Here is a 14,047-nt window from a genome sequence, read left to right on the forward strand (position 1 = left end):
GGGGAACTATGGTGGACATTGAGTGATATTTGGGGACACTGGGTAACATTGGAGGACATTGTTGGACATTGGGGATTTGGGGGATATTTGGGAACACTAGGGGACATTGGGGGACACTGGGGGAAAATGGGGGGCATTGTGGTTCATTGGGGGAGATTTGGTGACACTGGGTTCCATTGGGGGACATGGGGAGACATTTGTTGACCTTTGGTCCAATGGTTGTCACTGGGTGCCACTGGGAGCCAAGGGGTGTCAATGGGTGACACTGGTTGCTGTTGGATTACACTGGATGACAGTGGGTACCAATGAGTGCTGTTGGGTGACACTGGGTGCCATTGGTTACACTGAGGTGCCACTGGGAGACATTGGGTGCCAATTGGTGATGCTGGGTGCCACTGAGTGGCAATGGAGGACACAGGGAGACATTGGGTGACACTGAGTGGCAATGGGTGCCAATAAGTGCCAATGGGTGACACTGGGTACCACTGGATGACACTGGGTGCCAATGGGTAACATTGGGTGCCACTGAATCCAGGTCACAGGTAAGCTTTCCATTCATTTCTGATTATTCCTTTCTGACGCGATAATCTTTCCAGCCTAAATTTTCTGTATCATTATTGATTATACATCTGTATACTCGTTGTTTACACACTTGGTGAGCCAGGCAGGCCAAATATACTGTCAGGAAAGAAAGAAGGGTGGTTGTGGTGGGCAACTCCCTTCTCGGAGGAACAGAGGGTCCCACTTGCAGACCAAACCCAAACCGTGGGGAAGTGTGCTGCCTTCCTGGGCTCAGGGACAAAGCCAGGAAACTCCCAAAGTTGGTTAGGTCTGCTGATTATTTTCCTTTACTCACAGTTGAAGTTGGCAGTGATTAAACTGCTCAGAGAAACCTACAAACTATGAAAAGAGATTTCAGGGTTTAGGGCGTTTAGTTCAAGGAGCAGGAGCTCAAGTGATTTTCTGTTCTATGCCTTCAGGGGCAGTGAGGGACACGGAGCAGGCTTAGAAAGCACAATTGATGAGTAATTGGCTCAGAGGCTGGTGTCAAGCCAGAAACTTTTGGTTCTTTGATCATGGGGCAGTTTTCTCAGCCCCCAGCCTGTTGTCCATCCATGGAACCTACCTATCTCAAAGGGGGCAACGAATTCTAGTGTAGGAGCTAGTGGGGCTTATTGGAGAGCTTTAAACTAGCTACAATGGGGGAAGGGGACAAAACAGGGCTCACAAGAGATGAGCCCAGGGAAATGATACTTGAGCTGGGGGTGAGGCAGATGACTCAACTGAAGTGCGTCTACACCAATGAACGCAGCATGGGCAACAAGCAGGAGGAGCTGGCAGTGATTGTGCGGCAGGCTAACTATGACCGAGCTGCTATTACCAAAACATGGTGGGACCACTCCCATGACTGTGCTGTCGTGGAGATGGATGGAACAGAGATGGATGGCTACAGCATCTTCAGGAGGGATAGATGAGGAAGGAAGAGTGGTGGTGTGGCCTTGAAGAAAAAGGACAAGAGAGGAAGTGTGAAAATGCAGAGGAAAGAACATGAAGGGTACAGGGAAGAAGGAAGAGCCTAAGAGAAGTGCAGATGCAAAAGAAAGAGCGAGGATAGAGGGAAGAAAGAAGAGCGCAAGAGTAGAGCTGATGCTGATGAAAGAGGAGAGAGGAAGCAGGGGAAAAAAAGAAACAGCAGAAGAGGAGCGCACATGCAGAAGAGGAGCACAGGGAGGAAACAGTAAGAAGAACAGCAGAAGTAGAGTTGAAATGCAGAAGAAAGAGGAGAGAGGATAGAAAGAAGAACGAACAGCAGAAGATGAGTGCAGGTGAAGGAAGAGTGAGAATTACAGACAAGAAAGAATGGCACAGTAGGAGCCACTACTGGGAGAACTAATCACCAGCTGAAGAGGAGTGAGGACAAAGGGAAGAATCACCCAGCAGAAGAGGAGAGGATAGCACTAAGGAAGAAGAACTTCAGAGTATATGAGCCACCGCAGCAGCGGGATGAGGTAAAGCAGAAACAGGGTAGAAAAGTGAGGAGGAGAATAGGAAAAGAGAAGGAACGGGCAAGGGAGAACTGAGAGGAGGGAACAGAAGAGCACGGAAGTGCAGAAGGTGGAAGAATAGAAATAATGGTGCAGAGAAAAGAGAAAAGTACAGGAAAAAATAGAGGAGAGGAAGGCAGCAGAGAGAAGTTAGAAAAGACAGAAAAGAGAAGCGAGGGTGTATCAGAGAAGGGATTCCAAAGCAAGAAAGGAAGAGAAATAAGGTAGGAGTTCAACAGAAGAACTAAAGATGGAAGAAGTGGGAGGTCGCGTGCAGAGAGCAGGAGAGCAGAGAGAAAGAAGGTGAGAGCAAATTCAGGCCCTGTTGGCGAACTTTGCTCATTACACACTTGTTAGAAAACCAAAAGCAGCTCCATCCCAAAAGTGATCCACTTCCATAGTGCTACAACCCCACATTTAACATGCACGCTACAGTTTTCAGCTTAGGCTTTTAAAAGCAAAGCTAGAAAATTCCACACCACTCAGTACGAAGCCATGCAGCGATGAGAGTCACTCAAGCTCACCCCCAAGGTGAAAAGAAGCATCAAAGTGGCTGAAGAGAGGGGGGATGATGAAGGAAGGTAGCACTGCAGAGAAGTCAGGAGAACACCTCTGCCTTCCGGGATCAGGCGGCCGGTGGAGCCTCTCTTTCCCCAACAGAGATGCCTGCAGGGTGAGGGGCACACGCTCACTTATGCTCAGTGCTGCCCCGAGAAACTCAGGCAGCTCTATGGAGCCGTTCTCTAACTCAGCGCGCCTGTGCTCAGGCCGTGCTACTCGCACGACAGTGTGTTTGCAGACAGTGTGTTTATGGGCAGGGCCAAGGACTGGTGCATCCACTGCTTCAATAACCTGCAGCATTCCCTGATGGAGCTGTGGGAGTTCTGACCCAGTGCCGCGAGTGGAATAACGAGGAGGTGGTGCAGCAGCTCACTGAGTGCTGCTGGACCAATCAGGCCATGTGCTCTTTGTGAATACAAAACTCCAATTGTTGATGGACTGCAATCAGAGTGCCAAGCTGGGCTGCTGCCATGAAGCCGCTGCCTTCTGATGTTCCTCCACTCAGTCCTTCAGCTGCAGCTTCTCCATCATCTCCACAAGGCTGTTCATTGTGGAGGACTGGAAAGAAACAAGGCAAGTGTCAAAAAAGGACACCGCTTCCCCCAGCATTCTACAATCCCCTTCATGCCTGACAGACAGAGAACAACAGGAGCCATGTTTGTGCTCACCAAGGACTCACCTCTGCACATGCAGCGGCAGCTCTCAGAGCAGCCTTCTTCATTTCCGCTCTCCTCTGTTTCTGTCGTCGTTGTCTTGCTGTACAGCAAGAGAAATTCAGTTTGTCAACAGCAAAACCACAGAAACACGGGTACCATGAAAACAGGCTAGGAAGCCTCTCAGGGAAGGGTATTTCCAGTGGGATGAGCAGAAGACCATCATGGAGTTAACGGGAAAAGAGGGGTTACACATTCTGGCCTTGCCTTTGGACTTGGTAGCCTTCTACTCTTTTCCCCTCTCTGCAGAGAGAAGGAAAAAGCAAAGCAAACCCTAAGCAAACTCCATGTGCTTGATAAGGGAAGCACCTCACCAGGACAGCTGCAGCACCTTCTTACCTCTTTGCTTTGAGGTCCAGAACTGCCCAGTCAGCGCTGGGGCAGGCCCAGGGTGTGCTGCTGGAGCTGGCACACCGCCTCTGCTCTGATGTGGGCTCTGAGCCTTCTCCCCATTGTGCTTCACCTTCACTAGTTTCTTGGCAGGCCACAGCTCTGCTTTTTGCTCCTCTTCTTCCACTCCCTTGCGCTTTCTTGCAGCCATGGTCTTGTAGAGTGGGTGGCTGTCAACTGCAGGGGAAGCTCTTCCCCCTGTGCTGGGACCTGCTGTTCCAGGAAGCCCTCCAGTCTGGAGAGAAGCTTTCACGTAGATTTTGCCATTCGGCTCAGCACCTCTCCCTGTTAGAATCAAGAAAGGGGAAGCAGCAACATTCAATAAGTCCAGCACTACCTTCAGTCTGCAAAATGGGCCACAAAACTAGGATATCTCATCTCGAGTGTTCACAGCAATGGATCTTAGGATCTTGGCTGAACTGTGGGGTCCCACTTCCAATTGGGCCAGGAAAAGTAACTGCAATCCCCAGGGATTAAGACCTAGAGCAACACACAATGACAACAGGAAAGGACAGACAGAAAGCCTAACTAGAAAGACAGTGCACCAAACCCAATGCCTGCTGTGTGTCTGTACCTCTCTTTGGTGCTGTGCCACACTCCATACTCCTCGTCTGGCTTCCTGCAAGGCTGCGCTTCACTGCAAGCCTGCTTGCATCAGCTTCTGACAGAAAAGAAACAAGAAAGACACGAAGAGCATCTCTTTGGAGGAACATTTTAGCACAGCCAACCACAAACTTCTGGTCTTCAAGTGTAGTTTCATCAATTGGCCCTTCTGCTGCTACAACGGTGTGCCATTTCTGCAGTCAGCACAGATCTGTAGTCACCACAGAATTGCAGTACCCTTTCTTCTCTGCTTCATCACACACAGCCCTTCATGCAGCCCTATTTAGAGGCAGGTACCCACACAACAGCTCACAAGAGATTCTTACCTGGGGAGGCTTTCCATTTCCCCCCATGTTCAGCACCATTCCACGGATGCGCAGGCTCTGTCCCTGCAAAAACAGATCGAGCGTTGATTTTATAGACACCAGGAGCAGCATTGTCCTGTTAGCCCGTGTCCACCCCCCAAAAACCAAAAGACACTGTTCTATAGCCAGAGGAGAAACTGATGTTTAAACTGCAGTGCGCTTGCACAAAGCATTACTGCTCTCATTCCTGCTCAGATAGCAGCAGAGGAACCCCTGTCTGCCTGACAGCTCTGCATTCTGCAGAGCAAAGCTGCATCAGCAAACAAAATGCTATCAGCTGCAAAAGTCGAGACATGGATTTTTTGTCCCTAAAGGGAATTCACTCAGATCTGAGCACCAATTATACACACTTCTGTCTCACTGCTGCCATCAGCTGTTGCTGTCGGCCTCTCTGATGTGTCCACCATGGTTACTTGACATCCCTATGGCACTGCACCTGCTCACAGGTTATACTTAAAATGCATTCTTCCATACTTCACAGCAGAGGGCTGAAGAGACTCACTTCTGCGTGGTGCTAAGGATGGTCCATCCCCATCGCGTCCCTTTGCGTGCTGCAAGGCGCCTGGCAGCCTGCTGGCTGCTGCTCCCTAGCGCAGGGAACTGCACTGCGCTGCTTCTGGGCAGAGAAAAAAGAAAAGTCCATGGAAACGGGCACCCAACGTTTGCAAAGAAATGCAGCATTCCATATCGTGCCAGAGATGGGATATCAGAGTGCTGAGATATTAGTTATCACTAAAGGAAACATTTGGAAGCGTATTCACAACATCTGCACAAGCTGCAATTTCTGGGCATATCCAGCTTTCTTATTGTTCAGGTGGAGAAGACAGGCGCTCTCAGACATCACTTCAGGGGGTTAAACCAACACACCTGCAAACACCAGCATTATTCTGAGGGAAACAGTGTCTTCAGGTCCCACAGGTCAATCCATGCAAAATTACTGTGCACAGCCTTAGCTCTTCGCCACCATTTCTTCCCCACCCTCTACTACTGCAGGCAGCTGGAACAAACTTTGCAGCAGAAACCCACAGCAGCAGAGATCTGGCAAACCATAAACAGGCGCAGCTGGCAGGAGGGCAGTGCCCGCTCTGTGCTCCCACCTGCCCCAGCAAGTTAAGAAGCCTGGCAATGCTGTCCTGTTGCTGCACGCGCACAACCCAACCAGTTACTGAGCTAACAAAGGACCAGTAGGGCTCCCCCTGCTCCACCTCTTCCTCTCCAAAACCAAAGGAAGAAAACCCAAGTTAGAGAAACTCAGCCATACCTTTCCACGTGCAAAGCAGGAATGCGAACTGCGTCTGTCTCCCCGCTGAGACATGCTGCAGAACACCTCAGAGGAAGCTCAAGTTCCCGGGGTCCTCTCCACAGGGACAGCCCTCACTGTTGGAAGGAGCTGGCTTCACTCTTTCTTCAACTGCCTCGATCCCCAAAATCTCCTTTTGGAAAGGAACACTAAGGAGAGAACCTGCAAGTGAAAAATAGTGAGGAAGAAGCTTTCCCAGCTTTCTTCTGCTATGTAGTTGCCCAAGAGTCTCTTGGGCAGGGCAATACTCGAAACCAACTAGTTATAAGAATGTCCCCAAAATACACCCAGCTTCTGTATAGCTGCCATGATTTCTGACAGCAAGCATTCTTCTCCATCTCCTCAATAGTTATGCACCTTGAAGCACATGGCTGGTGTGGCTGTTGTGAAGAAAACTCCCTTTGTCTCACCGCCAGCCTGGACGAGGGCTGACGCAGCGTGCCCACCCCAGCCCAGCTTTCCTGCTGAGACACCTCTCGGCAGCCACCCAGCACCAAACCCAGCTCACCTGCTTGGCCTGAGCTGTGCCCAGCTCACACACACGCCACAGAGGTGCTTCCGACGGGCTCTCACAAGCTGATCTCTCTCAAAGAAGGTTCACAGCTCAGTCTCTGCGTGCAGCACGTTCACCAGAGCAGCAGCTCTGCTCACCAGCTGTGGCACAAAAACTCCCACCCCGGCAACGACTGTGACCTCAGCGAGTGCCCGCATCACTTCTGTGCCTTCATCTCAGCAAAGAGAGATTTTTCACCTCCTACATACAAACGCTAAGAAACCAACTCAAGTGTCACCCAATGGAGTTATTCAAAATAAAGGAACAGAGAAATTAAGACGACTCTTGTGCAGCCAGCCTGGGTCACACTCTTGCTCAGGCACTGCACAATCAGACCAAGGAGACACTACCTCCTGGCTGCCTACAGGTTGGATGCTGGAAAGGTTTGGGCTTCCAAACAATCAGCAAGTATTTGGATGAGGCAGCCCTGTTTTTTATGAAGGCAGAAAAGTCCTTCTTTCAAGCCAGCCTGTAAAGGCAGAATAGCTCTGTTCTTGGGCCACAGCACCCCATGGCCAGGCACTGCTGAAACACTACAGCTGGACTTCTTCCTAGGCATCTACACGTGCTCCAACTCTCTTGCAGCTTTCTGCAGGGTTTGTGGCTTCCTGCTGAAGAGTTCCTCACGTTCTTCTGCAATATCATTCCTGCTTCCTCTGATATCAGGAGATGCTGCAGAGTCCATTAGCCTGGACTTCCTTCCTCCCATCAGAATCTGCTCCTGTACCAACCTTCACTCACACTGTGATACCATCCACTTCCAGCATGAGCTGCCCTGCAAGGCAGAGAAATAAAATGTGCGATTAACGCAAAGTCAGAAGTCCAAGGCTGTGTCACCACCACATGTTGCAGCCTTGGGAAGTCAGTTGCAACTACAACCTTGCTCAGAATTAAAACAGGCACTGTACATTAAGGCAGACCTCTGAACAGAGAAGTGCGTGCCACGATCAGAAATAAATACTGAAATATACTGAAATCACTCACTTCACTGTAGGTGGTTACCTCCAAATTCCTTTGCATTTAGGAAAATAGAGACTCGGAATTGAAGGATACAAAAAAAAAAAAAACATCTGCTTCACTGATGGTGGTTAAGCTTGGAAGTAGGACTCCAAAAAGAAAAGGTTTTCAAGTCCTTGTAAGGCACAAAGTGATGGGATGATTGCCCATGCCTGCAGAAAGCCTGATCTGCTCTGCCACAGGTGGCTAACTGACACAAAAGCTGAGCTGCCCATTCAGAAGCGTGCAGGGCACAGGCATGGAGCACTTACACACCAACACATGGGATGTCAACATTCCATCGGAAAGGAAATTCCTTCTCCCTGCCATGCCATGTCCACAAGGCTGTACTGACAAAGTCAGCACAGAATCCATGCAAACCTTCTTTTCTCATCATGGTGGTTTTTAACAGACCCAAACAATCAGACATCAGGTCACTGTGCGGGCTGCTGGGTGACACCGCCATCATTTCCACACCATTGCTTCCTGGGGGCAAAGGAAGTAAAATACTTCAAGGAAATTTCACAGAGATTGCTGAGTTTACTATTCTTTTAGACAAAGCAGAAGGACAAAATGGGAGAGGTGTGCACCTGCATCAATACCCCAGTTGCTAAAGGAATGGAAAGGCAGAAATATCAAAACTCAATGCGTTATTCCAATACAAGGAAGGAAGCCATTTTTAATATCATTTTTCATCATTTAAAACAGACAGTGGGCACTCTAAAAGGAAAATCCCAGGCCTCAAGTTCTGACAGGCATAAAATAAAGCCACAGCCCCTGCCACAAAGGCCAGCTCATCAGCACCCATTACCCCTGGAGCACTTGGCAACTCATGCAAAGTGAGCCGTGCAGGGAAGATTGCTTCATTTCTTCTTCTCCTGGCCTAGAAATTGGTTTTCCTTCCTGAGAAAATAAAGGAAAAAACCCGACACAGCATAGGAAGGGCAGGCAGGCTTGGCACACCAAGGCAGCAGGAGCATGCTGAACCTGCAGAACATTTGAAACTTCCACCTTTCCTCCAAGAGCAATCCAAAACTTCCATATCCACTCCTGCTTTCACCGCTGTTCTTACCAAAGCCGTTTTATTAGCTGGGGCTCCTCCCTGTCCTCAGCAGTAGGACTCACAGCACACTTGCATCTCAGCTCCATTTCGTTTCTGCGCCCACTCTGTGGGGACCGTGGGTTTCCCAGCAGAAGGCTTCACACACACTGTGCGTTCAGCTCAGTGAACGGGAGGCAGAACTGATACAATCTGGGAGTGCAAGAGAAATCCAGCTTCTCTTCCCATTCCCACAATCCTTCCAGCAGTTCAGTACATCTGCCCAGCAGAAGTACATTGCCATGCCCTGGATTCTCAGCTGTCTTTTCCACACACTAATCTGTCTACCAACAATGCATACACAGGATCCAAGAAAACAAATAGCTGCACTCAGTGATAACCCAGGGCGAGGAAAACTCAGACTCAGAACAACCCTAAGTCAAAGCACTACTTCTCTCGGAAGGCCACTCCTCTGGTTTTTCCTTCTCTTCCTCTGATTGCTGCCTTTTTCTGCAGGCAGGGCTTGGGAGAAAGCTGGGATGCAAACTGCTCAGAACTGTCCCAGGAACCAACAAACAGAAAACCTGGACAGAAAGACAGTGCATCAAGTCCAGACGCCTGTTGTGTTTCTTCAATTTGCCTTTCCACGGCTCTAATATTCTACCATCTTTACAGTCAACACAAGGCACTTTCCTCTCTCTTCCATCACACACATCCTTCCATACAATCCTGTTTAGCTCAAGGCACCCGAACTACAGCTCACAGAATGTTCTTACCCACACAGGCTTCCCGTTTTCTCCTTTCGCAATAAGAGTCCCATGCTTCATCCTTAAAACAAAGTACGACTTTTCCGTGTCACAGAAACCAGTCGCCAATAGAATCCTTGTCCTGTGAGACCACGTCCACCAAAATCCCTCAAATACACGGTTTCTACAGCCAAAACAAACTCACTTTTCCACTGCAATGCACTTACAGAAAGTATTACTAGTCTCATTCCTGCTGAAAGAGTGGCAAATCAACCCATGTCTGCCTGACAGCTCTACAACGCGCAGAGCAAAGCTGCACGAGCAAACACAATGCTATCAGATGCGCCAGCTGAGAAACACACTTCATTCCTGAGCCAAACAACAGTCAGTACATGTACCTCCACATTGTTTGGTCTCTCCAACGAATAGACACAGCTCTAAGAACCACCATTTAGACGCAGACTCATTTCACTCTACTGCCACCAATAGTCCTACTGCTTCCACTATGGCTTCCAGCACAGCACTGCCATCGCTTACTCCTTCCTCTCAAGACTCTCCTGTTTTCTCACTTATCTCCTTACTCTAAGCACTAAGGAAATGTTTTTGCCATTATCTACTGCAACTACCACCAACCAAACCAACACCAACACAACTAGCAGCCAGCAAGGCCTGTGGGGCCAAGTCCCATGAGGCCAGGCCTGATGGAAAGCACAGCCATGACAGCAGAGGAGCAAGGTCCAAGGCTGCAGCAAGGGAGGATTTTCTCAAAGGCAACAGCTGTGGGCTCAGAAGTCAAGGGAAGAAGCTGCTTACCTTCAGAAGGACTCAGGTAGGCAGGGATCTCCAGTGAGATCCCCTTGCCTCCACTGCCAGACCTTCAATGAGGGCTGGGAAGGGGTGGATCCTGGCTCCAGACCTTCTGTCATTCGGGAACATCGCATGCCCCTGGGTTGGCCCTGCCTTTCTATCAGGTGAAAAATCGTGTTTCAAGCTATGATTAAGCACAGCCACTACAGCATCACTTAGCATTAACCCTATAGGGCAACTCTTAACCCTTTAACTCAGAAGGCTAACCCTTAACACTCACCCCAAAAGGTACTCCTCAACCCTAATCCAAAATGCTAATGCTTAACCTTCATCCCCATCTCAAAAGTGCTGCTGTTGTCCCTAACTAGAAAGAACAAACCCCCAGGCACACCCCCCCACCATCACTAAATCCAAGTGTTAAGCCTTAACTTTTAAACCTAACAGAAAGCAGTAACACCAAACCCTAACCCAAAAGGGTTAACCTCAGCACTTAGCTATAGCATTAAATGCTAACACCTCTTCACAAGCCAGAAGTGTAAATCCAAGGAATCACACAATCACCACGCTTGGAAAAGACCTCCGAGATCATCCAGTCCAACCATCCACCTATCACCAATGTTTCCCACTAAACTGTGTCCCTTGGTACAACATCTAAATACTCCTTCAACACCTCCAGAGATGGTGACACCTCCATTTCCACTTCATTACAATGGCAACTCTTCACCCATACATCTAACCCAAAATTGTATCCCATCACCATAACCCAGAAGGGTAATTGCAGATAAGGACAACAGAAAAAACAGCTGCTTGAAACCAGTCCTAAATTATCCAAGAAAGGTAAAGGACACAAACCAGTAAATAAAGACAGAATTACTTACCCTTTCTGAAGAACAGGACTCACAAAATACTCGAAAAGTCCAGATCTCCACAGACAGAGCAAACTCTGAGGGAAAACACAGTTCAGTGGGAAATGCTGCACCACGGATCAGCATGGCAGCCACCTCTTATCTCCAGAGCAGGTCGCAGGGTCCCTCACTCAGGTGCAGGGCAGGACGGAAGCTAAAACCCGCTGGGTTCCTTGCTGCTCACTGCCATCAGAAAGGTCCACGCACACCCTGGGAAGCACAAGGCCACCTTGGGAAAAAAAGAAAGCAGGAACAGGTCATGCAGGGGGCTGTCACCCAGCAGAAGGCCAGACCCTTCTGCCTGTTAACCTGCTCCTCTTATCGGTGCTTAGCAGCAGGACCCGGGAAGGATCAGGATCAACTGTCAGGAGGACAACTGGTCCCACATCTCGGAGCTGATTCAGCTCTCCAGCCTGGCAAAGGGGCAGAGCCACAGGGCTGCCATGAGCTGCAGGATTGCCCTGCTGTCATCTGGCCACTGAAGCTGAACCAAGGTGGCTGGCAAAGTCCATGCTTGCTAACTGTGCCACAGAACCCCAGGCAAAAAGAGAGACAGGCTCTCGGCTCAGAAGAGCTTGGAATACTGGTCCAGGAAAAGAGCAGAGCTCAAAAGCGTTGCTCAGCATCCTCACAAGAGCATTCCTTGCCATCAAGATGCTGTGAAATCCAGGGCACAAAGCATTGGCAAGACTGTGTGGTCACAGTCAGTCCTCTGGGCAGCATCTGGAGCTGGCACATGGACAGTCCAGGAAAGGGATGGATGGCACCTGTAACAGTGAGAAAGATCACTGGTGGAATGGTGAGACAGGAGGTTATCACGACAAAGGGATTAGCATGATGGAAAGGATAGAGATAAGACAGAAAAGCAGAAGCGGAGAGGAGCTGAAGAGGAGAATAGAGAAAAGAACTATGACAGAAGTACAGGAAATGGGAAGAGAGGAAAGAGGCATGTGAGAAGAGCATGAGAGAAGTGAGGACAGAAGAGCAGAGAAAGAAAAGAGCAGTAAAGAAGAGCAGATCGTGCTAGGAAGAGAAGAACAGTGAAAGAGAGCAGATGAAGAAAGAGAGAGATGACAGTATAGGAAGAACAGCGGGAAAGGAGTGTAAATGAAAAAGATGTGTGAGAACTCAGGGAAGAAGGGTCAAAAGAGAAGAGGAGTGCAGTCAGAAGAAAGAGGAGTGAAGATACAAGGAAAAAAAGAACAGCAGAAGAGGAAACAGATGCAGATGGAAAACAAGAGAGGATACCAGGAACAAAGAAAAGCAGGGAGGAGAGCAGAAGCAGAAGAAATAGGAGAGGATACAGAAAAGAAAGAACAGGAGAAGAGGAGTGTGGATGCAGAAGAAAGAGGAAGGGAAGAAAAAACAAAATTGGAGTGGAAATGCCAGAGAGCACACAGGGGCAACAAAACAGCAGAAGAGTAGTGCAGATGCAAAAGAGTGAGGATAAATGGAAGAAAGAACAGCCAAAATGGAGAGCAGACACAGAAGGAAGATGTGAGAATACAGGGAACAAAGAGTAGAAGAACTGGAGTAAATACACAGATGAAAGAGGAGTGAGGATAGATAAAAGACAGAGCAAAGCAGAGGAGTGCAGATACAGCAGTAAGAGGAGTGAGGAGATGGAAGAAAGAAGCACAGAGGAGAAGTGCAGACGAAATAAAAGGAGAGAGGAGACAGAGCTAAAGAGCTCATGGAGAAGAAAGAGGAGTGACTATACAGAAAAAAAGAACAGCAGAAGAGGAGTGCAGATGGAGGTGAAAGGGCATTGAGGAGACAGAGAAAAAAAAACAGAAGAGGTGGGAAGCAACAGAAAAAAGAGGAGTGAGGATAGGAAGAAGAAACAGAATAAGAGGAGTGCAGATGCAGAAAAAAAGAGGAGTGAATAATCACAGAAGAAAGGGGAAAAGGAATGCAGCAGAGAAGAAGAGTGAGGAGACTGAATACAGAAGATCAGAAGAGGTGTTAAGATGCAGAGAAAGAGGAGTGAGGATACAGGGAAAAACGAACAGCAGAAGAAGAGAATGAATGCAGATGAAAGCAGCAAGGATACAGAGAAGAGGGAACAACAGAAGTAGTACAGAAGGAAAAGGAAGTGAAGAAAGAGTGAAGAAAGAACAGCATAACTGAAGAGATGCTGCAGAATAAAGTAGAGCTGGGAAGAAGGGAAAAAAACAGCAGAAGAGGACAGCAAATGTAAAAGAGTTATGATAAAATGATAGAAGACAGAACAGCAGCAGAGGAGCACAAACGCTGCAGAAACAGGAGTGAGGAAGCAGGAAAAAAAGGAAAACTAAAGAAAAAAGCAAGGAGAAAAGAAAGAACGAACAGCAAAACAGAAAAAATAAACAGGGAAAAAGAAAGAGGAAGAGTACAGATGGAGAAAAGAGAGGAGACTTTTACCCTGTTTTCCTGCTTTTTTTTTTCCCTTTCCCTTTTTTTCTCTTTTTAATCGCAAGGTTTTCCTTTAACCCTCCACTCTTCCCTCCTGTCTTCTCCCATCCCCTACAATCCCAAACCTTACAATTTAAAATTATCCTCACCACCATTACCCCTACCCTAACCCTAGACTTAGCCTAAAATTATCATGCCTACCCTTCACTTAGCTTCTCATCACTTTGTTCTACTTAATGCTCTTGTCTTTTCCTGCCACTCGCTCCAAGTCTCAACACTTGCCTGTTCTGCTTGCTGCTTTGACAGCTTGCTCTCAGCTCTGCTCGCAGCTTCACTCCTTCTGCAGGCCCTTCTCTACTCCCTTCTCATGCCCTTCAGGCTTTGCTTCCCCTTGCTGACCAAGGCCATGCCTGGTAGCTCCTCTTCAGCCTCCTCTGCCCTTTGCCTTTCTCCACAGAGATGCTGCTTCTGGCCAGCACTCCTGCCTGCTGCCGTGCCCACAGCCCGCATCTCTTGGGGAGACAGCAAAGCTGCCTGGAGCTCCCTACACCTCCTCCCGGCCATAGCTTCTCAGCTTTGCTTCAAGCCCACGACCCAAAGCAGCTCCTCTTACCTTTGGGCCCAGCTTCT

At 48.7% G+C, this 14,047-nt stretch overlaps 1 protein-coding gene across 1 annotated transcript; it reads right to left on the reverse strand.

Annotated features, from left to right (window-relative positions):
• Positions 1-282: 282 nt before the first annotated feature.
• On the reverse strand, positions 283-5,260 carry LOC109364139 (zinc finger CCCH domain-containing protein 11A-like). The gene is made up of 6 exons (XM_019610746.2): positions 5,180-5,260; positions 4,639-4,701; positions 4,284-4,370; positions 3,659-3,994; positions 3,286-3,362; positions 283-3,164 (listed from the first exon to the last, which is right to left on the reverse strand). The coding sequence occupies exons 3-6, from the start codon at positions 4,309-4,311 to the stop codon at positions 3,108-3,110; spliced, it is 498 nt and encodes a 165-aa protein (XP_019466291.1). The 5' UTR covers positions 4,312-4,370; positions 4,639-4,701; positions 5,180-5,260; the 3' UTR covers positions 283-3,107.
• Between the last annotated feature and the right edge of the window lie 8,787 nt (positions 5,261-14,047).

Source organism: Meleagris gallopavo (assembly GCF_000146605.3).
Source record: "Meleagris gallopavo isolate NT-WF06-2002-E0010 breed Aviagen turkey brand Nicholas breeding stock chromosome 1 unlocalized genomic scaffold, Turkey_5.1 Chr1_random_7180001948582, whole genome shotgun sequence".
Classification (NCBI taxonomy): domain Eukaryota; kingdom Metazoa; phylum Chordata; class Aves; order Galliformes; family Phasianidae; genus Meleagris; species Meleagris gallopavo.